The sequence below is a fragment of the Oncorhynchus kisutch genome, linkage group LG6 (assembly GCF_002021735.2).
Source record: "Oncorhynchus kisutch isolate 150728-3 linkage group LG6, Okis_V2, whole genome shotgun sequence".
Classification (NCBI taxonomy): domain Eukaryota; kingdom Metazoa; phylum Chordata; class Actinopteri; order Salmoniformes; family Salmonidae; genus Oncorhynchus; species Oncorhynchus kisutch.
Window position 1 is genome coordinate 20,998,096 of NC_034179.2, and position 26,414 is coordinate 21,024,509.

Here is a 26,414-nt window from a genome sequence, read left to right on the forward strand (position 1 = left end):
AAACTCAGAGGAAGAGTTCATGGAAACCCTTGACTCCGTGTACTTATAGAGAATATATCATTTTCAGCTTGGCTTGCCTTTCAACTCTGGGCTTTCTTTGCTTTGTAAGCAGGGCTGGTCCATGCTTGGTTTACCAGAGATAGTCAGAGTAGGGTTCATATCAGCTCCTCCAGCCCATTCTCAGGGATTACACACTGTGGCAGGGAGTTGCTGTGGGTGTGGAGCATGGCTCTGAGACTTTGTGTGTCTGTGTCTGTATGTGTGTGTCTTTGTGTGTGTGTGTGTGTGTGTGTGTGCCTGTGTGTGTGGGTGCCTGTGTGTGTGTGTGTGTGTGTGTGTGTGTGTGTGTGTGTGTGTGTGTGTGTGTGTGTGTGTGTGTGTGTGTGTGTGTGTGTGCCTGTGTGTGTGGGTGCCTGTGTGTGTGTGTGTGCATGTGTGTGTGTGTGTGTGTGTGTGTCTTTGTGTGTGTGTGCCTGTGTGTGCGTGCGTGTGTCTGTGTGTGTGTGTGCTAGTAGACACTATGGGCTATATTCTATATTTGGTGACTGGATTTTCAATATGTCTAAACAAGAATCGAACTGCATGAACATTTAAATTCATACACTCAACAAAATGTTAAAAAATAGAAACAAAAATAACCACAACTGCATTAACTCACCACTGCATTAATTCACGACTGCATTAACTCACCACTGCATTAACTCACCACTGCATTAATTCACGACTGCATTAACTCACCACTGCATTAACTCACCACTGCATTAACTCACCACTGCATTAACTCACCACTGCATTAATTCACGACTGCATTAACTCACCACTGCATTAACTCACCACTGCATTAATTCACGACTGCATTAACTCACCACTGCATTAACTCACCACTGCATTAATTCACGACTGCATTAACTCACCACTGCATTAACTCACTACTGCATTAACTCACCACTGCATTAACTCACCACTGCATTAACTCACCACTGCATTAACTCACCACTGCATTAATTCACGACTGCATTAACTCACCACTGCATTAATTCACGACTGCATTAACTCACCACTGCATTAACTCACCACTGCATTAACTCACTACTGCATTAATTCACCACTGCATTAACTCACCACTGCATTAATTCACGACTGCATTAACTCACCACTGCATTAACTCACCACTGCATTAATTCACAACTGCATTAACTCACCACTGGATTAACTTACTACTGCATTAACTCACTACTGCATTAATTCACAACTGCATTAACTCACCACTGCATTAACTCACTACTGCATTAACTCACTACTGCATTAACTCACTACTGCATTAACTCACTACTGCATTAACTCACCACTGCATTAACTCACCACTGCATTAACTCACCACTGCATTAACTCACCACTGCATTAACTCACTACTGCATTAATTCACTACTGCATTAACTCACCACTGCATTAACTCACCACTGCATGAACTCACTACTGCATTAACTTTAGTTTTTTGCTATACAGGAACATTGTTATTCTAGACTATTCCATAAATGTGGTTACTCTGTTTAAATGTTCAGTGTCAGGGAGTTAGTGTGGTTCAAAAGTAGAAAAGGGATATTGCAGGCTGTGGAAAGTACTGTCACTGGAGTTTGAGTGTACGACTGTGTACTTGATGCTCCACTGAGTCTGTTCTCTTGCAATTGTAGTGCTACAGCTCCCTTCCTGCTCCCATGTCAGCCTGTGTCCCAGCAGGTGATGATATATGTCTAATGAGCTTTGGGTTTCAGAGTAGCATGACGGTCCCCCTCTGCCCCTGCTGTCCCGGTCCTGCCCTTCTCCATCAGGCTCACACACTGGAGAAATATTGGTCCCTTTCTCAGCAGCTCCCCACCATCCACCTCCGATACTTTAGACTTGAGAGGAGAGAGAGAAGCACAGAGAGAGAGAGAGAAGCACAGAGAGAGAGAGAAGCACAGAGAGAGAGAGAGAGAGAGAGAGAGAGAGAGAGAGAGAGAGAGAGAGAGAGAGAGAGAGAGAATAGAAGGAGTGAGTAATCCATTCAGGACAATCTAATATAAAGGAGAAGAGAGAGGGATCCATTCTAATAGGAGGAGAAGAAAGAGATCCATTCTAATAGAAGGAGGAGAGAGAGGGATCCATTCTAATAGGAGAAGAAATATATCCATTATAATAGGAGGAGAAGAGAGAGGGATCTATTCTAATAGGAGTAGAAGAGAGAGGGATCCATTCTAATAGGAGGAGATGAGAGAGAGATTCATCCATTCCCTTTCTCAGCAGCTCCCCACCATCCACCTCCAGTTTTTTAGGCTTTCTGTGAAATGAGAGAAGAGAGAGAAGCAGAGAAAGAGAGAGAGAGAGAGAGAGAGAGAGAGAGAGTGAGAGAGAGAGAGAGCACACAAAAAACTATACATACCTTGGCCTAAACATAAGCGCCACAGGTAACTTCCACAAAGCTGTGAACGATCTGAGAGACAAGGCAAGAAGGGCATTCTATGCCATCAAAAGTAATATAACATTCAACATACCAATTAGGATCTGGCTAAAAATACTTGAATCAGTCATAGAGCCCATTGCCCTTTATGGTTGCGAGGTCTGGGGTCCGCTCACCAACCAAGATTTCACTAAATGGGACAAACACCAAATTGAGACTCTGCACGCAGAATTCTGCAAAAATATCCTCCGTGTACAACATAGAACACCAAATAATGCATGCAGAGCAGAATTAGGCCGATACCCACTAATTATCAAAATCCAGAAAAGAGCCGTTAAATTCTACAACCACCTAAAGGAAGCGATTCCCAAATCTTCCATAACAAAGCCATCACCTACAAAGAGATGAACATGGAGAAGAGTCCCCTAAGCAAGCTGGTCCTGGGGCTTTGTTTACAAACACAAACAGACCCCACAGAGCTCCAGGACAGCAACACAATTAGACCCAAGCAAATCATGAGAAAACAAAAATATAATTACTTGACACATTGGAAAGAATTAACAAAAAAACAGAGCAAACTAGAATACTATTTGGCCCTAAACAGAGAGTACACAGTGGCAGAATACCTCACCACTGTGACTGACCCAAACGTAAGGAAAGCTTTGACTATGTATAGACTCAATGAGCATAGCCTTGCTATTGAGAAAGGCCGCCGGAGGCAGACCTGGCTCTCAAGAGAAGACAGGCTATGTGCACCCTGCCCACAAAATGAGGTGGAAACTGAACTGCACTTCCTAACATCCTGCCCAATGTATGACCATATTAGAGACACATATTTCCCTCAGATTACACAGATCCACAAAGAATTCCAAAACAAACCCAATTTTGATAATCTCCCATATCTACTGGGTGAAATCCCACAGTGTGCCATCACAGCAGCAAGATTTGTGACCTGTTTCCACAAGAAAAGGGCAACCAGTGAAGAACAAACACCATTGTAAATACAACCCTTATTTATGCTTGTTTATTTTCCCTTCTGTACTTTAACCATGTGTACATCGTTACAACACTGTATATATACGTACTATGCCATTTGTAATGTCTCTTTTCTTTTGGAACTTCTGTTGAGGGTAATGTTTACTGTTAATTTGTATTGTTTATTTCACTTTTGTATATATGGAGTTTTCACACTTGGTCCCTTTCAGTAAATGTTTGTGAATTCAATGCGGTTCTTTCCATGTTTTGTGCAGTGTGAACACTTTAAAGGGGAGGACAGCTCATAATAATGGATGGAACGGAGCAAATTGAACGGTATCAAACACCTGGAAACCATATTTGCAATCTATAGACTGTTTATTCAATTGAGGGGTTTGAATAGTGTGAGACAACATATTTGGTACAAAATCTATTCTAGCTCTTAAAAGGGTAATAGCCTACACTGGGTGCACAATTTAAAATTAGAGCATTACTTAATCTGTTTAATTATTGAATTCTGTTACCAATACTATTTACATGTTAATAGTATCTTCTGATTACATTTATTGTGTCTCATATCTTAACTAAATGTAAATGGCTTGTTCTGCACTTTGTAAACACCCGGAGTGCATTGAGTGAATGTTGGAAAAATATATTTCTTCCTTTCTAAACATAGCAATGTGAATGCAAAGAGGACTTGGCCCACAAAATAGGTGAGAGGAATCGATTATTTTAAGGAGGACTATTTGTGAAAACACCCTAAGAGAGAGAGTGAGAGAGAGATAGACAGAGAGAGAGAGGGAGAGAGAGATGAGAGAGTGAGATAGAGAAACAGGGAGAGGGAGAGAGAGTGATGGAGAGAGAGAGAGATATGGAGAGAGGGAGAGAGAGAGAGAGTGAGAGAGAGAGAGAGAGAGAGAGAGAGAGAGAGAGAGAGAGAGAGAGAGAGAGAATAGAAGGAGTGCATGTTTTGGTTGATGATGTTCAGTTGATTATTTGATTCAGTTGTGTAGTGCTAGGGCAAAAATCCAAAAGGACCATGTTTGGGAAACGCTGCTAAAAGCATAAAATAGCCATGACAGTCTACAAGCTTCAAAGCCTTTTTTTAATCAAATACATCATTGCCATATCAAAGACATCATTGCCATTATCAAAGACATCATTGCCATGTCAAAGACATCAGTTACCATGTCAAAGATATCAGTTACCATGTCAAAGACATCAGTTACCTTGTCAAAGATGTCAGTTACCATGTCAAAGACGTCAGTTACCATGTCAAAGACATCAGTTACCTTGTCAAATACGTCAGTTACCATGTCAAAGACATCAGTTACCTTGTCAAAGACGTCAGTTACAATGTCAAAGGCATCAGTTACCATGTCAAAGACATCAGTTACCTTGTCAAAGACGTCAGTTACCATGTTAAAGACGTCAGTTACCATATCAAAGACATCAGTTACCTTGTCAAAGACGTCAGTTACCATGTCAAAGACATCAGTTACCTTGTCAAAGACGTCAGTTACCATATCAAAGACATCAGTTACATTGTCAAAGACGTCAGTTACCATGTCAAAGACATCAGTTACCATGTCAAAGACATCAGTTACCTTGTCAAAGACGTCAGTTACAATGTCAAAGACGTCAGTTACAATGTCAAAGACATCAGTTACCTTGTCAAAGACGTCAGTTACCTTGTCAAAGACATCAGTTACCTTGTCAAAGACATCAGTTACCATATCAAAGACATCAGTTACCATGTCAACGACGTCAGTTACCTTGTCAAAGACGTCGGTTACCATGTCAAAGACGTCAGTTACCTTGTCAAATACATCAGTTACCATATCAAAGACATCAGTTACCATGTCAAAGACGTCAGTTACCTTGTCAAAGACGTCAGTTACCATGTCAAAGACGTCAGTTACCTTGTCAAAGACATCAGTTACCTTGTCAAAGACATCAGTTACCATATCAAAGACATCAGTTACCATGTCAAAGACGTCAGTTACCTTGTCAAAGACGTCAGTTACCATGTCAAAGACGTCAGTTACCTTGTCAAAGACATCAGTTACCATATCAAAGACATCAGTTACCATGTCAAAGACGTCAGTTACCTTGTCAAAGACGTCAGTTACCATGTCAAAGACGTCAGTTACCTTGTCAAAGACATCAGTTACCATATCAAAGACATCAGTTACCATGTCAAAGACGTCAGTTACCTTGTCAAAGACGTCAGTTACCATGTCAAAGACATCAGTTACCTTGTCAAAGACATCAGTTACCATATCAAAGACATCAGTTACCTTGTCAAAGACGTCAGTTACCATGTCAAAGACATCAGTTACCTTGTCAAAGACGTCAGTTACCATGTCAAAGATGTCAGTTACCATATCAAAGACATCAGTTACCTTGTCAAAGATGTCAGTTACCTTGTCAAAGACATCAGTTACCTTGTCAAAGACGTCAGTTACCATGTCAAAGATGTCAGTTACCATATCAAAGACATCAGTTACCATATCAAAGACGTCAGTTACCATGTCAAAGACATCAGTTACCTTGTCAAAGACGTCAGTTACCATATCAAAGACATCAGTTACCTTGTCAAAGACGTCAGTTACCATGTCAAAGACGTCAGTTACCATGTCAAAGACATCAGTTACCATATCAAAGACATCAGTTACCTTGTCAAAGACGTCAGTTACCATGTCAAAGACATCAGTTACCTTGTCAAAGACGTCAGTTACCATGTCAAAGATGTCAGTTACCATATCAAAGACATCAGTTACCTTGTCAAAGACGTCAGTTACCATGTCAAAGACATCAGTTACCTTGTCAAAGACGTCAGTTACCATGTCAAAGATGTCAGTTACCATATCAAAGACATCAGTTACCATGTCAAAGATATCAGTTACCATGTCAAAGACACCAGTTACCATGTCAAAGACATTAGTTACCATGTCAAAGATATCAGTTACCATGTCAATGACATCAGTTACCATGTCAAAGACATCAGTTACCATGTCAAATATGTCAATTACCATGTCAAAGACGTTGGTTATCATGTCAAAGACGTCAGTTACCATGTCAAAGACATCAGTTACCTTGTCAAAGACGTCAGTTACCATGTCAAAGACATCAGTGCCATGTTGACCTCAGTGCCATGTCAAAGACATCAGTTACCATGTCAAAGACATCAGTTACCATGTCAAATATGTCAATTACCATGTCAAAGACGTTGGTTACCATGTCAAAGACGTCAGTTACCATATCAAAGACATCAGTTACCTTGTCAAAGATGTCAGTTACCTTGTCAAAGACATCAGTTACCTTGTCAAAGACGTCAGTTACCATGTCAAAGATGTCAGTTACCATATCAAAGACATCAGTTACCATATCAAAGACGTCAGTTACCATGTCAAAGACATCAGTTACCTTGTCAAAGACGTCAGTTACCATGTCAAAGACGTCAGTTACCATGTCAAAGACATCAGTTACCATATCAAAGACGTCAGTTACCATGTCAAAGACATCAGTTACCTTGTCAAAGACGTCAGTTACCATATCAAAGACATCAGTTACCTTGTCAAAGACGTCAGTTACCATGTCAAAGACATCAGTTACCTTGTCAAAGACGTCAGTTACCATGTCAAAGACGTCAGTTACCATATCAAAGACATCAGTTACCTTGTCAAAGATATCAGTTACCATGTCAAAGACGTCAGTTACCATGTCAAAGACATCAGTTACCATATCAAAGACATCAGTTACCTTGTCAAAGACATCAGTTACCTTGTCAAAGACATCAGTTACCATGTCAAAGACATCAGTTACCATATCAAAGACATCAGTTACCATGTCAAAGACATCAGTTACCTTGTCAAAGACATCAGTTAGTTACCTTGTCAAATATATCAGTTACCTTGTCAAAGACATCAGTTACCTTGTCAAAGACATCAGTTACCTTGTCAAAGACGTCAGTTACCATGTCAAAGATGTCAGTTACCATATCAAAGACATCAGTTACCTTGACAAAGACGTCAGTTACCATGTCAAAGACATCAGTTACCTTGTCAAAGACGTCAGTTACCATATCAAAGACGTCAGTTACCATATCAAAGACATCAGTTACCTTGTCAAAGACGTCAGTTACCATGTCATAGACATCAGTTACCTTGTCAAAGACGTCAGTTACCATGTCAAAGATGTCAGTTACCATATCAAAGACATCAGTTACCATGTCAAAAACGTCAGTTACCATGTCAAAGACATCAGTTACCATGTCAAAGACGTTGGTTACCATGTCAAAGACGTCAGTTACCATGTCAAAGACATCAGTTACCTTGTCAAAGACGTCAGTTACCATGTCAAAGACATCAGTTACCATATCAAAGACATCAGTTACCATGTCAAAGACATCAGTTACCTTGTCAAAGACATCAGTTAGTTACCTTGTCAAATATATCAGTTACCTTGTCAAAGACATCAGTTACCTTGTCAAAGACGTCAGTTACCATGTCAAAGATGTCAGTTACCATATCAAAGACATCAGTTACCTTGACAAAGACGTCAGTTACCATGTCAAAGACATCAGTTACCTTGTCAAAGACGTCAGTTACCATATCAAAGACGTCAGTTACCATATCAAAGACATCAGTTACCTTGTCAAAGACGTCAGTTACCATGTCAAAGACATCAGTTACCTTGTCAAAGACGTCAGTTACCATGTCAAAGATGTCAGTTACCATATCAAAGACATCAGTTACCATGTCAAAAACGTCAGTTACCATGTCAAAGACATCAGTTACCTTATTAAAGACATCAGTTACCATGTCAAAGACATCAGTTACCATATCAAAGACGTCAGTTACCATATCAAAGACATCAGTTACCATGTCAAAGACATCAGTTACCTTGTCAAAGACGTCAGTTACCATGTCAAAGACGTCAGTTACCATGTCAAAGACATCAGTTACCATATCAAAGACATCAGGTACCTTGTCAAAGACGTCAGTTACCATGTCGAAGACATCAGTTACCATGTCAAAGACATCAGTTACCATGTCAAAGATATCAGTTACCATATCAAAGACACCAGTTACCTTGTCAAAGACGTCAGTTTCCATGTCAAAGATGTCAGTTACCATATCAAAGACATCAATTACCTTGTCAAAGACGTCAGTTACAATGTCAAAGACGTCAGTTACAATGTCAAAGCCGTCAGTTACCTTGTCAAAGACGTCAGTTACCTTGTCAAAGACATCAGTTACCTTGTCAAAGACATCAGTTACCATATCAAAGACATCAGTTACCATGTCAACGACGTCAGTTACCTTGTCAAAGACGTCAGTTACCATGTCAAAGACGTCAGTTACCTTGTCAAAGACATCAGTTACCATATCAAAGACATCAGTTACCATGTCAAAGACGTCAGTTACCTTGTCAAAGACGTCAGTTACCATGTCAAAGACGTCAGTTACCTTGTCAAAGACATCAGTTACCTTGTCAAAGACATCAGTTACCATATCAAAGACATCAGTTACCATGTCAAAGACGTCAGTTACCTTGTCAAAGACGTCAGTTACCATGTCAAAGACGTCAGTTACCTTGTCAAAGACATCAGTTACCATATCAAAGACATCAGTTACCATGTCAAAGACGTCAGTTACCTTGTCAAAGACGTCAGTTACCATGTCAAAGACGTCAGTTACCTTGTCAAAGACATCAGTTACCATATCAAAGACATCAGTTACCATGTCAAAGACGTCAGTTACCATGTCAAAGACATCAGTTACCTTGTCAAAGACATCAGTTACCATATCAAAGACATCAGTTACCTTGTCAAAGACGTCAGTTACCATGTCAAAGACATCAGTTACCTTGTCAAAGACGTCAGTTACCATGTCAAAGATGTCAGTTACCATATCAAAGACATCAGTTACCATGTCAAAGATATCAGTTACCATGTCAAAGACACCAGTTACCATGTCAAAGACATTAGTTACCATGTCAAAGATATCAGTTACCATGTCAATGACATCAGTTACCATGTCAAAGACATCAGTTACCATGTCAAATATGTCAATTACCATGTCAAAGACGTTGGTTACCATGTCAAAGACGTCAGTTACCATGTCAAAGACATCAGTTACCTTGTCAAAGACGTCAGTTACCATGTCAAAGACATCAGTGCCATGTTGACCTCAGTGCCATGTCAAAGACATCAGTTACCATGTCAAAGACATCAGTTACCATGTCAAATATGTCAATTACCATGTCAAAGACGTTGGTTACCATGTCAAAGACGTCAGTTACCTTGTCAAAGACGTCAGTTACCATGTCAAAGACATCAGTTACCTTGTCAAAGACGTCAGTTACCATGTCAAAGACATCAGTTACCATGTCAAAGACATCAGTTACGTTGTCAAAGACGTCAGTTACCATATCAAAGACATCAGTTACCTTGTCAAAGACATCAGTTACCTTGTCAAAGACGTCAGTTACCATGTCAAAGACATCAGTTACCTTGTCAAAGACGTCAGTTACCATGTCAAAGACATCAGTTACCATGTCAAAGACATCAGTTACCTTGTCAAAGACGTCAGTTACCATGTCAAAGACATCAGTTACCATGTCAAAGACATCAGTTACGTTGTCAAAGACGTCAGTTACCATGTCAAAGACGTCAGTTACCATATCAAAGACATCAGTTACCGTGTCAAAGATTTCAGTTACCATGTCAAAGACTTCAGTTACCATGTCAAAGACATCAGTTACCATATCAAAGACATCAGTTACCATGTCAAAGACGTCAGTTACCTTGTCAAAGACATCAGTTACCATGTCAAAGACGTCAGTTACCTTGTCAAAGACGTCAGTTACCATGTCAAAGACATCAGTTACCTTGTCAAAGACGTCAGTTACCATGTCAAAGACGTCAGTTACCATGTCAAAGACATCAGTTACCATGTCAAAGATATCAGTTACCATATCAACGACACCAGTTACCATGTCAAAGACATCAGTTACCATGTCAAAGACATCAGTTACCATGTCAAAGACATCAGTTACCATGTCAAAGACATCAGTTACCTTGTCAAAGACATCAGTTACCATGTCAAAGACGTCAGTTACCATGTCAAAGACATCAGTTACCATGTCAAAGATATCAGTTACCATATCAAAGACACCAGTTACCATGTCAAAGACATCAGTTACCATGTCAAAGACATCAGTTACCATGTCAAAGACATCAGTTACCATGTCAAAGACATCAGTTACCTTGTCAAAGACATCAGTTACCTTGTCGAAGACATCAGTTACCTTGTCAAAGACATCAGTTACCATGTCAAAGACATCAGTTACCATATCAAAGACATCAGTTACCATGTCAAAGACATCAGTTACCTTGTCAAAGACATCAGTTACCTTGTCAAAGACGTCAGTTACCATGTCAAAGACATCAGTTACCATGTCAAAGACATCAGTTACCATGTCAAAGATATCAGTTACCATATCAAAGACACCAGTTACCATGTCAAAGACATCAGTTACCATGTCAAAGACATCAGTTACCATGTCAAAGACGTCAGTTACCATGTCAAAGACATCAGTTACCTTGTCAAAGACATCAGTTACCTTGTCAAAGACATCAGTTACCTTGTCAAAGACATCAGTTACCATATCAAAGACATCAGTTACCATGTCAAAGACATCAGTTACCTTGTCAAAGACATCAGTTACCTTGTCAAATATATCAGTTACCTTGTCAAAGACATCAGTTACCTTGTCAAAGACATCAGTTACCTTGTCAAAGACGTCAGTTACCATGTCAAAGATGTCAGTTACCATATCAAAGACATCAGTTACCTTGTCAAAGACGTCAGGTACCATGTCAAAGACATCAGTTACCTTGTCAAAGACGTCAGTTACCATATCAAAGACGTCAGTTACCATATCAAAGACATCAGTTACCTTGTCAAAGACGTCAGTTACCATGTCAAAGACATCAGTTACCTTGACAAAGACGTCAGTTACCATGTCAAAGACATCAGTTACCTTGTCAAAGACGTCAGTTACCATGTCAAAGATGTCAGTTACCATATCAAAGACATCAGTTACCATGTCAAAGACGTCAGTTACCATGTCAAAGACATCAGTTACCTTGTTAAAGACATCAGTTACCATGTCAAAGACATCAGTTACCATATCAAAGACGTCAGTTACCATATCAAAGACATCAGTTACCTTGTCAAAGATGTCAGTTACCATATCAAAGACATCAGTTACCTTGTCAAAGACATCAGTTACCATGTCAAAGACGTCAGTTACCATGTCAAAGATATCAGTTACCATGTCAAAGACATCAGTGCCATGTTGACCTCAGTGCCATGTCAAAGACATCAGTGCCATATCATGTGAGGGATATGTTACATAATGTTTATCTATGGTTTGTCTTTCTCCAGATCTCAGGAAGACGTTTGACCAGGAGCCTCTGGGAAAGGAAGTGTCTCTAGAACAGGAAGTGCTTCTTCAATGCCGCCCCCCAGAAGGAATCCCTGCTGCTGAGGTAAGGGTCAAAGGTTATGACTCAAAGCTACAGTGACTCTCTGGTATTTGGTCGTCCAATGAATGAACATAAATAGTCAAGTAAAGCAGGTAACCTTAACTGGTTGAAACACTTATCCTGAAAGTCATTCTGAAAATGCAGAATTGTTGTGTCGCTGGAGCTACTGAGCAGCAGAGCTTAAAGCTGTAGCCCCATAATGTCAGATACACTGGGACCCCATGTCTTTACTCCTTCTTAACAGATGGCAACTCCAAGCCCTCCTCACTCCTGATCTTAACGAATAGAGCTGGCTCTGCCGCAACAACATGACAAAGCAATACGATGTACAGCTCTTAAAACAACCAAATGTTTTCCAGCCTCATTTGTGTCTTTTTTTACCCACCGATAAAGTTGAAGGAAATCCTTCAATTGCACTTCCTGCAGGGAAGATTAGCCAAATGAATTGTCCTGCTCTGAAGGAGAGGTTTGGTAGTAGAGCTGCAGGGACTGTTAGAGCTAGTTTCCTCACCCTCAATTGCCATTGTTCCTGATGTGTTATAGCTCCCACCATCAACCACATTACTGGAAGCTTGTTTTAATAAACAAAATGTATTAATAGTGATTGTTAGAATCTTAAGAGGATGTATCTTATAAGTGGCCTGGTAGATTTGAGATTTAAGTTGTATTGTAAGCATGCCCCTTTCAAAAAATTTAGAATAACAGATATTGCCTTTGTTTCACTCCAGATTGACTGTCCTTGACCAGCACAAAAACATCCTGTGGTGTACTGCACTAGCATCGAATTGTCCCTGCGATATGCAACTTTTCAGGGAAGTCAGGAACCAATATACACAGTCAGTTAAGAAAGCAAAGGCTAGCTTTTTCAGGCTAGGAAACACTGTCTCCACCGATAAATCCACGATAATCGAGAATTTCAATAAGCATTTCTCTACGGCTGGCCATGCTTTCCACCTGGCTACCACAACCCCGGCCAACAGCCCTGCACCTCCCATAGGAAAATGGCCCAAGCCCCCCCCCCCCCAGCTTCTCCTTCACCCTAATCCAGACAGCTGATGTTCTGATAGAGCTACAAAATCTGGATCCCTGCAAATCAACTGGGCTAGACAATCTAGACCCTCTCTTCCTAAAATGTTTCACTGTCATTGTTGCAACCCCTATTTACTAGTCTGTTCAACCTCTCTTTTCTATCGTCTGAGATTCCTAAAGATTGGAAAGCGGCCACGGTCATCCCCCTCTTCAAAGGGGGAAACACTCGAGACCCAAACTGTTACAGACCTATATCCATCCTGCCCTACCTTTCTAATGTCTTCGAAAGCCAAGTGAACAAACAGATCACAAACCATTTCGAATCCCACCGTACCTTCTTCGCTATGCAATCCGGTTTCCGAGCTGGTCATGGGTCACCTCAGCCACACTCAAGGTCCTAAACGATATCATAACCGCCATCGATAAAAGACAGTACTGTACTGTGCAGCCATCTTCATCGACCTGGCCAAGGCTTTAGGTGTCTGGCTAGACTGTAAACTCTCCTTCCAGACTCATATTAAGCATCTCCAATCCAAAATGAAATCTAGAATCAGCTTCCTATTTCGCAACAAAGCCTCCTTCACTCTTGCTGCCAAACATACCCTCGTAAATCTGACTATCCTACCGATCCTTGACTTCGACGATGTCATTTACAAAATAGCCTCCAACACTCCTCAGCAAATTGGATGCAGTCTATCACAGTGCAATCCGTTTTGTCACCTAAGCCCCATATACTATCTAACACTGCTCTCCTCGCTACATATTCGTCGCCAAACCCACTGGCCCCAGTTCATCTATAAGTCTTTACTAGGTAAAACTCCGCCTTATCTCAGCTCACTGGTCACCATAGCAACACCCACCCATAGCACGCGCTCCAGCAGGTATATTTCACTGGTCATCCCCAAAGCCAACACCTTATTTCGCTGCCTTTTCTTCCAGTTCTCGGCTGCCAATGACTGGAACGAATTGCAAAAATCACTGAAGTTGGAGACGTATATGTCCCTCACTAACTTTAAGCATCAGCTACCTGAGCAGCTTACCGATCGCTGCAGCTGTACACAGCCCATCTGTAAATATCCCATCCAACCAACTACCTACCTCATCCCATATTTGTTTTTTTCTGCTGTTTTGCACAGCAGTATTTCTATTTGCACATCCTCATCTGCACATCTATCACTCCAGTATTAATGGCTATTGTAATTACTTTGCCACTATGGCCTATTTATTGCCTTACCTCCTTACTCCATTTGCACACACTGTATACAGATTTTTCTATTGTGTTATTGATTGTACCTTTGTTTATCCTATGTGTAACTCTGTGTTATGTTTTTGTCGCACTGCTTTGCTTTATCTTGGCCAGGTCACAGTTGTAAATGAGAACTTGTTCTCAACTGGCCTACCTGGTTAAATAAAGGTGAAATAAAATAAAAATAAAAATCTGCTTTAAGAAGGTATTGTATCTGGCTCAGGTATGCCGACCAATCAGGATGCCTTAGTGAACTAAATTAGACAATGCCAATAACTAGAAGTAGAAGTTATATCCTATGTCAAACTCTCTTTATGTCAGAATAGAACATTGTTTTTTCAGTAGCTTGTCTCAGTCATTCTATTATAATAGTACTGAGTTGTTCCACACATTCTAAGCCCAGAAAAGCACTCCTCTTTCAGCTGCTGCCTCACTGGGCTTTTCATGGCCATGTTTGGGTATTTCCTGAAGGCTGGCCAGTCATCACAATGTGGGTAAGGGAAGGACAATGTGTAGTTATCGGCAATAAGAGCAGGGCTCCTAAACTGTGTCACTGTGTATTATCCTCCATCTGCCAAGTAGCACCCCTCCCTACCCACATCGTCCCTATTCTACAACCTGACTGATGTGGTGAATTCTAAGGCCTGAGTCATCGAGTACAGGGACATGGAGAGAAAGAGGGAGGATGAAAGGAGGAGAGGGACAGGGAGTGAAAAAGAGAGAGAGAAATAGAAAGAGGGGGAGAGAGTTAGTGTGTGACAGAATTTGTGAGCTTTGGAGTGAGTTCTTCACAGGTCTGAACTCTCAAAAGGCCTGCGACTGACCCGGAAAAGCTGAGTTAAGTGAGTGGAACTGCCTTGCTAATATCCCCGATGAGAAATACTGACCTACTAAATGGAGTAAAGTTTGGGCCAAACTCTCTGGAAAACTCTCTTTAGGCTTTTTCTATTGGTGATTTTGACACTTTGTTTCAGAGTGATGCCAATCAAGCTTCTCTCTGATTGGCTCAGTGGGATAATTAAGACTCAACAGGAGCACAATTGTGATGACACACCTGTGCTCATCAAGGCCTTGCTGTTACTGTAGCAACACAGCTGTGCGCTGACAGGGCAGAGAGAATCACTGTCATCACTGTCATCATCAACCAAGGATAATGAAGTCTGAATAGAATGACAGATTGTAGTTTGGAATGAAAAGGGACTGGAGGGGGTACTGTATTGAAGTGAAGCCTAGGCCGTCCACCACCACTTGTGGAGAGAGGCAGGCATCCAACACCATTAATTACTCACACACACTTACCTCACTTGAAAAATAAAGACACCAGTCTATTATGCATATTTTCTGAAGTGAAACACAGCTGTTGAGGAAGAGAAAAACACCCCAACTGATCAACTGATTTTCTCTCTCTGTCTGTCAGGCATTTTCTCACACAAACGCTTCAGGAACCCAGCTAGTGATAAACAGATGGTCCCAAGTCTGTGGTCGCATATGCATCTGCAGAAATATGTAGCAGGGTCACTGCAGAAGAAATATCTGTCATATTCCAGCCACAGGGAGAAAGGGAGAGAGAGAGAGAGAGAGAGAGAGAGAAGAGCTGTTGAAGGTTGTTGGGTTTGGATCCAGTGGGTTGTCAGTTCTCTCTGTGACTCTTTTACTGGATGCCTATGACCAGGCCATGCCAGGCCATACCAGGCCATACCAGGCCATGCCAGGCCAGAGTGAGTGAGGCAGGCAGGCAGGAAGGCACTGGCATCGTAGAGAGATTGTGGCCCATGTCAATGTGTCAATTCTGCCCATGTCTTACAGCACTATGCTAAATCATTTAGATGGATTCTCATGGAAAGCTGTCTTTTCCAGGAGTAGTGCTACGCAAGGATTCACATCACACATTCTAATAAAACAAAACATAATAATGTGCTCACACACACAGTTTGACTTGGTATGGACCTTGGATCCTGGAAGCAGCTTTTTTATTTTCTCTGGTACTTTATTACTGTAGGAAGGTCATAATATGTTGCTGGATTGAACATCGCCTCTGAAGACGCAATTGCTGGTGGTCAGTTTGTATCGTGAATGTAGCTGCGGGAAGAATAGAAGAGTAGCTGCGGGAAGAATAGAAGAGTAGCTGCGGGAAGAATAGAAAAGTAGCTGCGGGAAGAATAGAAGAGTAGCTGCGGGAAGAATAGAAAAGTAGCTGCGGGAAGAATAGAAGAGTAGCTGCGGGAAGAATAGAAGAGTAGCTGCGGGAAGAATAGAAGAGTCGCTGCGGGAAGAATAGAAGAGTAGCTGCGGAAGAATAGAAGAGTAGCTGCGGGAAGAATAGAAGAGTAGCTGCGGAAGAATAGAAGAGTAGCTGCGGGAAGAATAGAAGAGTAGCTGCGGGAAGAATAGAAGAGTAGCTGCGGGAAGAATAGAAGAGTAGCTGCGGAAGAATAGAAGAGTAGCTGCGGGAAGAATAGAAGAGTAGCTGCGGGAAGAATAGAAGAGTAGCTGCGGAAGAATAGAAGAGTAGCTGCGGGAAGAATAGAAGAGTAGCTGCGGGAAGAATAGAAGAGTAGCTGCGGGAAGAACAGAAGAGTAGCTGCGGGAAGAATAGAAGAGTAGCTGCGGCAGCAGATCTTTTATGTATTTAATTTAACTAGGCAATACAGTTGAGAACAAATTCTTATTTTCAATGACGGCCTACAAACAGTGGGTTAACTGCCTGCCTGTTCAGGGGCAGAACGACAGATTTGTACCTTGTCAGCTCAGGGGTTTGAACTTGCAACCTTCCAGTTACTAGTCCATCGCTCTAACCACTAGGCTACCCTGCCGCCCATATAATGGGGATCCTAATAAAATAGCAAATACCAAATGTATGTCAAAATCGCAATAGTATTACTACAAAATTATGAATGTTTTCTGAGGACAACAATAGCTAGGTTTCCATCCAACTGGCAACAGATTTTCATTTTCCCACCAGTGGTGTGTTTCCACCAAAGTCACAGCTCTTCCCGCTCCCCCTCTCTGGCACTCGAAGGGCGCCAGGCAGCCCTTCCTTACGCACACCTGTCACCATCATGCGCAACTGCGCAATATTGGCCTCACCTGGACTCAATTACTTTGTTGATTGCCCTTCTATATCTGTCTGTTCCTCAGTTGGTTCTCTGTGTCAGCATTATTGTCATTGATGTCTTATTTTTCCCACGTCCATATACTGTTCCTGTTCTGTTTCATGTCAGTTTTGTATTAAATGTTCACTCCCTGTACTTGGTTCTCGTCTCCAGTGTCGATCCCTACAAAATGTGCCTACTCTGGTCTTGGCACGTGCGCTCTTACCAACAGCTTGCAGGTACAGTTTGTGTAGGCTGTGCAGGTAGGTTAGTCTACTTAATGAGATTATTATGGATAAGAGTGAGAATATTTGTATTTGTCAAACGGCAATCGAGGCTCCTCAGAGGAGGAAGGGGAGGGCCATCCTCCTCATTGAATTTCATAAAAATAAAGTCTAACAAAAAAACTTTCCTTTTTAGATAAAACTATGCTAAATAATTGATTAAAACACACTGTTTTGCAAAGAAGGTATACAGCAGCCTTAACAGCAAGGGTAGGGTAGCACCATGGTGTAGCTGGAGGACAGCTAGTTTCTGTCCTCCTCTGGGTACATTGACTTCAATACAAAACCTATGAGGCTCATGATTCTCACCCCCTTCCATAGACTTACACAGTAATTATGACAACCTCCAGAGGACATCCTCCAACAAATCAGATCTCTTGCAGTATGAACTGACATGTTGTCCACCCAATCAATGAATCTAGTACTGAAAGGATAAGCTACAGCTAGTTAACACTGGAGTGCATAAAATGTTGTGACTAATTAACTCAAAGAAAGACAATAGTTTAACCGTTTTGAACTAATATATTTATTTAAAAATGAAGGACAAGCATTAGAGAGAGAGTGAGAGAGAGAGAGAAAGAGAGCTAGCTATATTACATTGTAGTTTTTGTTCACTTTCACTAACTAGTTTAGCCTACTCAAACACCCGGCTCAGAGAGGAATGCTATGTTAGCTAGCTGGATATGGCTATCCAAACATGAAATTCTTCTAAGTCTTGTAAGCTTTTGGTTTTATTAATTTATTGCCACCACGGCCTGCTAAACTGCTTGCTGCCTACACTGTACTGCATATTGTAGTGGGTTTACTTATGGTGCAGGTAGGCTGTGTGTAGCGGTCAGCAGTTATGATATGAAGGTTTGGCTTGGAAAAGTTTTTTCACCTGGTCACAGCCAGCTGACGTGTTGTGTACAAGCGAAGGGAAAAGGTGAGAAAGATTAGGTCTGTCACCTTGACTACTAAACATTTTATACCGAGCCTGTGTACCTACGTTGTAAACATTAATTCATAGGCCAGGTTGTAGCAATCTCATTATGGTATGAGGACAATTTAAGTAACATGTAAGCCTAAAACTATCGATGTTACATTGCGCTGGGTATGAACAGCAGTTATCCCATACAACACAATGCCATACAACACTCCTTCCGTGGCCTCCAACTGCTCTTGAAAGCTAGTAAAACTAAATGCATGCTAATTTACAAAATAGCCTCCAACACTCTACTCAGCAAACTGGATTTAATCTATCGCACTGCCATCCGCTTTGTCACCAAAGCCCCATATGTCACTAACCACTACGACCTGTATGCTCTCGTCGGCTGGCCCTCGCTATATATTCTTCGCCATACCCACTGGCTCCAGGTCATCTATAAGTCTTTGCTAGATAAAGCTAGGTAAAGCTCTGCCTTATCTCAGCTCACTGGTCACTATAACAACACGCACCAGTAGCACGGGCTCCATCAGGTATATTTCACTGGTTATCCCCAAAGCAAACACTCACTTTGGCTGCCTTTCCTTCCAGTTCTCTGCTGCCAATGACTGGAACGAATTTCAAAAATCGCTGAAGTTGGAGACTTATATCTCCCTCACTAACTTTAAGCATCAGCTATCTGAGCAGCTTACCGATCGCTGCATCTGTACATAGCCCACCCAACTACCTACCACATCCCCATATTGATTTTATTTACTTTTTTGCTCTTTTGCACACCAGTATTTCTACTTGCACATCATCATTTGCACATCTATCACTTCTGTGTTAATTTTCTAAATTGTAATTACTTCGCTACTATGGCCTATTTATTGCCTTACCTCCTTACTCCATTTGCAACACTGTATATAGACTTTTCTATTGTGTTATTGACTGTACTTTTGTTTATCCTATGTGTAACTCTGTGTTGTTTTTTGTCGCACTGCTTTGCTTTATCTTGGCCAGGTCACAGTTGTTCTCAACTGGCCTACCTGGTTAAATAAAGGTGTTCTCAACTGGCCTACCTGGTTAAATAAAGGTGTTCTCAACTGGCCTACCTGGTTAAATAAAGGTGTTCTCAACTGGCCTACCTGGTTAAATAAAGGTGTTCTCAACTAGCCTACCTGGTTAAATAAAGGCGAAATAAAATACATTTTAAAAATCCAATATGCTGAAATAGAAATAAGGCAGAAAAAAAATATTGTCCTCCCTCATCTTAAACGTCACCGACCGCCACTGGCATCAATATCACCTTGCAATTTCACCACCTTGTGAAGTTCATCATAACTTATTTCATCTGTAGCCTAATAAACTGCATGCTTTCCTGTGTCATAGTGAGAGGATTGCACACCATGTCATCGCTTAACTCAAAGTTTATTTCGATATGATGGTTATTACAGTGCATTTTGGTTATTACAGTGCATTTTGGTTATTACAGTGCATTTTGTTATGTTACAGCCTTATTCTAGAATATATTAAATATATATTTATTCTCATCAATCTACGCACAATAATTCTTCCATTTAATTTGAGCAAATGTATTAAAAAAATTGAAATATCTTATTTACATAGAGAAGAATGGGAGAAACTCCCCAAATGCACTGCATATCAATATTTGCACACCACCATTTCTCGCATAATTAATTTTACAGACACAAAAAGATCACACCATGTTGAACAAACAAATTATCAGTCGGCATTTATAAAATTGTACGGATACGACCCGTTTCCATCACAGGTGTCGTGATGATTTTTTTACGGTATGACTTTACTCACATAAATACTGTGGATGGAAACTTGCTTAATTTCTATTCTCCCACTGGTGCTGTTTTAAAAGGGATCATGTTATACGTAATGACATCCATGCAACACACCGACCACATTAATGGACCATGGTCGTAATTGCAGATATGATTATCTGAGATTACATACTTCTACAGTTGACCTTTTGCAATATTTATCTGCTTCCATGTTTTTCTTATCTGTACTTTTTGAGGCACATAATACTGAAAAGATGATCAAGGTTAATACATGTAGTGTAACAAAAAATACTGGTTTATACATGTAGTGTAACAAAAAATACTGGTTTATACATGTAGTGTAACAAAAAATACTGGTTTATACATGTAGTGTAACAAAAAATACTGGTTTATACATGTAGTGTAACAAAAAATACTGGTTTATACATGTAGTGTAACAAAAAATACTAGTTAATACATGTAGTGTAACAAAAAATACTGGTTTATACATGTAGTGTAACAAAAAATACTGGTTTATACATGTAGTGTAACAAAAAATACTGGTTTATACATGTAGTGTAACAAAAAATACTGGTTAATACATGTAGTGTAACAAAAAATACTGGTTTATACATGTAGTGTAACAAAAAATACTGGTTAATACATGTAGTGTAACAAAAAATACTGGTTTATACATGTAGTGTAACAAAAAAAACTAGTTAATACATGTAGTGTAACAAAAAATACTGGTTAATACATGTAGTGTAACAAAAAATACTGCTTTATGACGAACTGTTTTTAAAAGCACCAGTTGGTGTGTGTTTTTGTGGTTTAAAACCTGCCCTGACATCAATGACCCATTGATGCTGACCCATAATAGTCTAAATAAGCTGCATTGATTCAATCCCAGCGGGCAAAACTGGTTGTTACGATGCCTCTATAACAAGACAACAGTGTTTTAAACCAGAACATGACATCATTATGGCGTCCCAAGCCAAACTCCATCCACGCTGTTGATACAGCATACCTTCTTTTTGTGAAAAAGAAACAGAAACCTCTCAGTACACACAGGGTCGGTATGTGTCCTCCAGGGGCTGTGTTGAGACAGAGGAGGAATCCTGCCTTCACGCCTAACAGACCCTTCACACATCTAGATCCGATGCTACACATTAATATCTGATGTAACAATAGATAGTGGCACAAACACTTAGTGTGACACACAAATGAACACACACACACACACACATAAATACATACATACACACTCAAAGAAAGCGAGCGGCAGCAGACATTTATTCTGGCTCCCCTCACCAACATTACCAATGGAGCTTTGGTTTGAGAGGACTGAAATACTGGCATTGAGGTTTCTGAAATAGCACAGCAATTGAGTCATTTAAATAAGTCTTTCTGTATCCTCTGAATACATTAAACGCCAACCAGGCACCTCTAAAAGTCATTGTTACATATGTTTCCATCCACATACATATGTAACAGGGTTGGTTATGTTTCCACACAAATATGTATTCGATTTAGTTGGTTGAATTTACATATGAATAAAGTGTGATGCCATTGGTTACGCTTGCAGATAAGGGGGAGATGGCGAACGTCAATTCTTCCCAGTTTGACATTGGCCTGTAAGCAGTGGGTCACTTTCTGAAATGCAGTATTCTATTTTAATATTTACAATGTGTACAAGTTCACAATGTACATGTCCTGATGTATTTATATGTGTACAGTATTCTGTTAGATATTGGGGGCTTTCAGTGATGTGCTTTTGTATGTATGTACTGTATGTTATTGAGTGAGTTAGCTAGCATGCTGTACGTGTAATGGTCGTGTTAACTCCCTGCTAAGACACAGTTGTTTCAAAGCCCGACTCTACAGCCATCAACATCATCGAGCTTTGCACATCTGATGGCCTGTCCTTTATCTACTTCCACATATTTCCGCAGGTACATATTGTATGTTGTCTCATCTGTGTCATTGTTATAACTGTTGATTACAAGACCCATTCTGATGTTGACATGTAAGCGACGAGTCACGCTTCCACAGCCATCAGCATGCTGTTGTCCTGGACACCTAATGTGCTTCCTTGTTTTCTATCGTCAGAATAAACATCAATCAACTGGGATCGCTGGCTAGAAAGTTCTTTCTTTAATAACACAACGCAAGAGAGTTACGAAGTACCGTCACATCTGTTACTCTGGTGGCGAGACCAGTCTTCTTGTCTTCGCTGGACACCTGTTACACATATTTAATGTCCTTAATCAAGAGCAGAGGGAAAATGTCATCTGAGAAGCTGTTGTAGTGGTGAAGGAGAACGAGAACGAGACCCCCATTTTGGCTCCTCGTGGTTTCTGTAAAGTTCAGTCATCTCCGACCACTGAGAGAGACTAGACCAGAAGTAAGGGAGGAGGGGCGGATAGAGGGATAGAGACAGAGAAGAGGGAGAGAAAATACTTTCTAGCCACCCGTGAGGTCAGACCCTTCCCTTGCTTTACCTCTGTGAGGCCCTTTTCCAGAAATCCCAAATCCCACACTAGTGACAGACAGACATTCTCCTCTCACACCATGAAGATGTGGCAAGCAGCTCACCTCCTCTCACACCATGAAGATGTGGCAAGCAGCTCACCTCCTCTCACACCATGAAGATGTGGCAAGCAGCTCACCTCCTCTCACACCATGAGGATGTGGCAAGCAGCTCACCTCCTCTCACACCATGAGGATGTGGCAAGCAGCTCACCTCCTCTCACACCATGAGGATGTGGCAAGCAGCTCACCTCCTCTCACACCATGAGGATGTGGCAAGCAGCTCACCTCCTCTCACACCATGAGGATGTGGCAAGCAGCTCACCTCCTTTCACACCATGAAGATGTAGCAAGCAGCTCATGAAAGCAACTTAAATTTGCCTTCTGAAAGAATGCAGCTTTATCGTTCTTCCCCTCCCTCCCTCCCTCCCTCCCTCCCTCCCTCCCTCCCTCCCTCCCTCCCTCCCTCCCTCCCTCCCTCCCTCCCTCCCTCCCTCCCTCCCTCCCTCCCTCCCTCCCTCCCTCCCTCCCTCCCTCCCTCCCTCACTCACTCTCTTTTTTATTTTCTTCTTTCTTCTCTTCCTGCTCGCCGTCTGTTTTTCCACTTCACTTGTCACAGCTCCCAGATAAATACAGGGTTCAGGGGTGCCACTGCGCCTCCGCCGCGTGGTTGAGCATGTTGCCATGGAAGCAGGCTTTTAATTCAGGCATTTCGTCGGTCTGCCTGGGGTCCTACAGTGTTATCATGGAAGTGTGTGTTCATTAGGGGGCCCCAGGGGAGAGAGTGTGTGTCAGGAGGCCAGGCCTAATCCCCACGGCAACTAACCCAATGACTGCCCGTCAGGCTCACCTCTTGGCAATCATCTCAGTCGTGATTTGTTCCTGGGTTATGATTCACCTCTAATAGCTCTGGCTCGCTACCTCCTTTTCTCTCTCTCCTGTCTTGCTGTTTGCTCTCTCTCATTCCTTTATTGCTCTCTGTTCTCTTCCATTCTCTTTATGTGTATCTCAGAGTCATAGAGTCAAAAGTGAACAAACATCCATTAGTAAATGCTCGAACAGAAATGTCAGAGCCTGTTTGTTTCACAACAGGAAGATGAAAGAGAGGTGTGTAGTACTGTGTACAGGACAATAACACCTGGGTCTCCTACAGGTCCTGGAGGGGATGATTCCTGTAGGAGCAGGCCTGAGTTGTCTATCATGACTCTAGGTACTAGGGACCATCCAGGACCTATATAATGGGCGGTGTCAGAGGAAAGCCCATAAAATTGTCAGAGACTCCAGTCACCCAAGTTATAGACTGTTTTCTCTGCTACCGCACGGCAAGCGGTACCGCACGGCAAGCGGTACCGCACGGCAAGCGGTGCCGCACGGCAAGCGGTACCGCACGGCAAGCGGCGCCAAGTCTAGGACCAAAAGGCTCCATAACAGTGTCTGCCCCCAAACCATAAGACTCCTGAACAATTAATCAAATAGCCACCAGACTATTTACATTGACCCCCCCCTTTTGTACACTGCTGCTACTCTCTGTTTATTATCTATGCATAGTCACTTCACCTCTACCTTCATGTACAAATGACCTCAACTAACCTGTACCCCTGCACACTGACTCGGTACTGGTACTCTACAGAGAGTAGCAGCAGTGTACAAAAGGGGGGGGGGGGTCAATGTAAATAGTCTGGTGGCTATTTGATTAATTGTTCAGGAGTCTTATGGTTTGGGGGCAGACACTGTTATGGAGCCTTTTGGTCCTAGACTTGGCGCCGCTTGCCGTGCGGTACCGCTTGCCGTGCGGTACCGCTTGCCGTTATTGTTATGTTATTGTGCAATTATTATTATTATTATTTTTTTTACTTTAGTTTATTTGGTAAATATTTTCTGTCATTGAACTGCACTATTGGTTAATAAGGGCTTATAAGTACGCATTTCACTGTAAGGTCTATACACTTGTTGTATTCGGCGAAGGGTTGGGTTGGGCGGTATCCATATATGACAATTTTCATATTGTTATACCGTCCTTCACTCATCCTGGGATTTATGGTATTACCAGCTTTGTACACAAGTAGGCGCAAAAAATGCAAAAAAGCCCATTGGGTGTATATTACCCAAATGCTAACAAAATTAGCACAAATACCTGCGAATTTCCATAGAGGCTGCTAGCTAAATATGCTAACGAGCGCAAACGAAAATAAACTAATTGCAAAGACAGAAATCCAGCTCAGTATACTGAGTATACAAAACATTAGGAACACCTTCCTAATATTGAGTTGCAGGGAGGTTCTCTTGATAATTGTGTGAATTGGACCATTTTCCTGTCCTGCTCAGCATTCAAAATGTAACGGGTACTTTTGGGTGTCAGGGAAAATATATGGAGTAAAAAGTACATCATTTTCTTTAGTAATGTAGTGGAGTAAAAGTAAAAATTGTAAAAAATATATATAGTTAAGTAAAGTACATATACCCCTTCAAACGACTTAAGTACAGTAGTACTTTAAAGTTTTTTCACTTAAGTACTTTACACCACTGAATAGTAGGTAGTAGCTACCGAAAGTCATTTTTGGTGAGTTTGGACATCTACAAGCGAATGTGAATGAGAGACATTGTGCAAATAATAAAAATTTTGACGCATGCTTGTCTGAAGTTTGAACAATACTGGCTCTGGAGCAGCATGAAAACTTCAAAGAAATATTTTAACAGTATTGACGTTATTGAAAAACAATCCAGTGACTATCCAGTGGTATACCACCCAAGCCTACTCAGTACATCCACTGTTTACCTTTGTGCCTCCCCACCCACCCAGGACAGGGAGAGCAGTAGGCCAAGAATGAGATCTGACCAACAGCAGAAAACCAAAGACAAACCTCAGAATAACGTCTATTACATGCATATCCATAGCTCCCCCCTCAACAATATACAGTTAACGTACTATTATGTCAACTCAGGTAGACTAAATATATTGAAGGGCATGACATCTATATCTTTATACCCAGTAAGGCTACAGCACAAACAGTACCAGTCAAAAGTTTGAACACACCTACTCATTCAAGGGATTTTCTTTATTTTGACTATTTTCTACTTTGTAGAATAATAGTGACGACATCAAAACTATGAAATAGCACATATGGAATCATGTAGTAGCCAAAATAGTGTTAAACAAATCAAAATATATTTGATATTTAAGATTCTTCAAAGTAGCCACCCTTTGCCTTGATGACAGCTTTGTACACTCTTGAGATTCTCTCACCCAGCTTCACGAGGTAGTCACCTGGAATGCATTTCAATTAACAGGTGTGCCTTGTTAAAAGTTATTTTGTGGAATTTCTTTCCTTCTTAATGCATTTGAGCCAATCAGTTGTGTTGTGACAAGATATGGGTGGTATACAGAAGATAGCCCTATTTGGTAAAAGACCAAGTCCATATCGTGGCAAGAACAGCTCAAAAGAGCAAAGAGAAACAAAGGTCAGTCAATACAGAACATTTCAAGAACTTTGAAAGTTTCTTCAAGTGCAGTCGCAAAAACCATCAAGCGCTATGATGGAACTGGCTCTCATGAGGACCGCCA

At 41.2% G+C, this 26,414-nt stretch overlaps 1 protein-coding gene across 2 annotated transcripts in view; it reads left to right on the plus strand.

Annotated features, from left to right (window-relative positions):
* Window positions 1-26,414, plus strand: part of LOC116374360 (netrin receptor UNC5C-like) — a 268,722-nt gene that overhangs the window by 164,768 nt on the left and 77,540 nt on the right. For both annotated transcript variants that reach the window (XM_031826378.1, XM_031826379.1), the window contains exon 4: window positions 11,872-11,975. In XM_031826378.1, coding sequence (XP_031682238.1) covers window positions 11,872-11,975 — 104 coding nt within the window. The remainder of the gene's footprint in view (window positions 1-11,871; window positions 11,976-26,414) is intronic.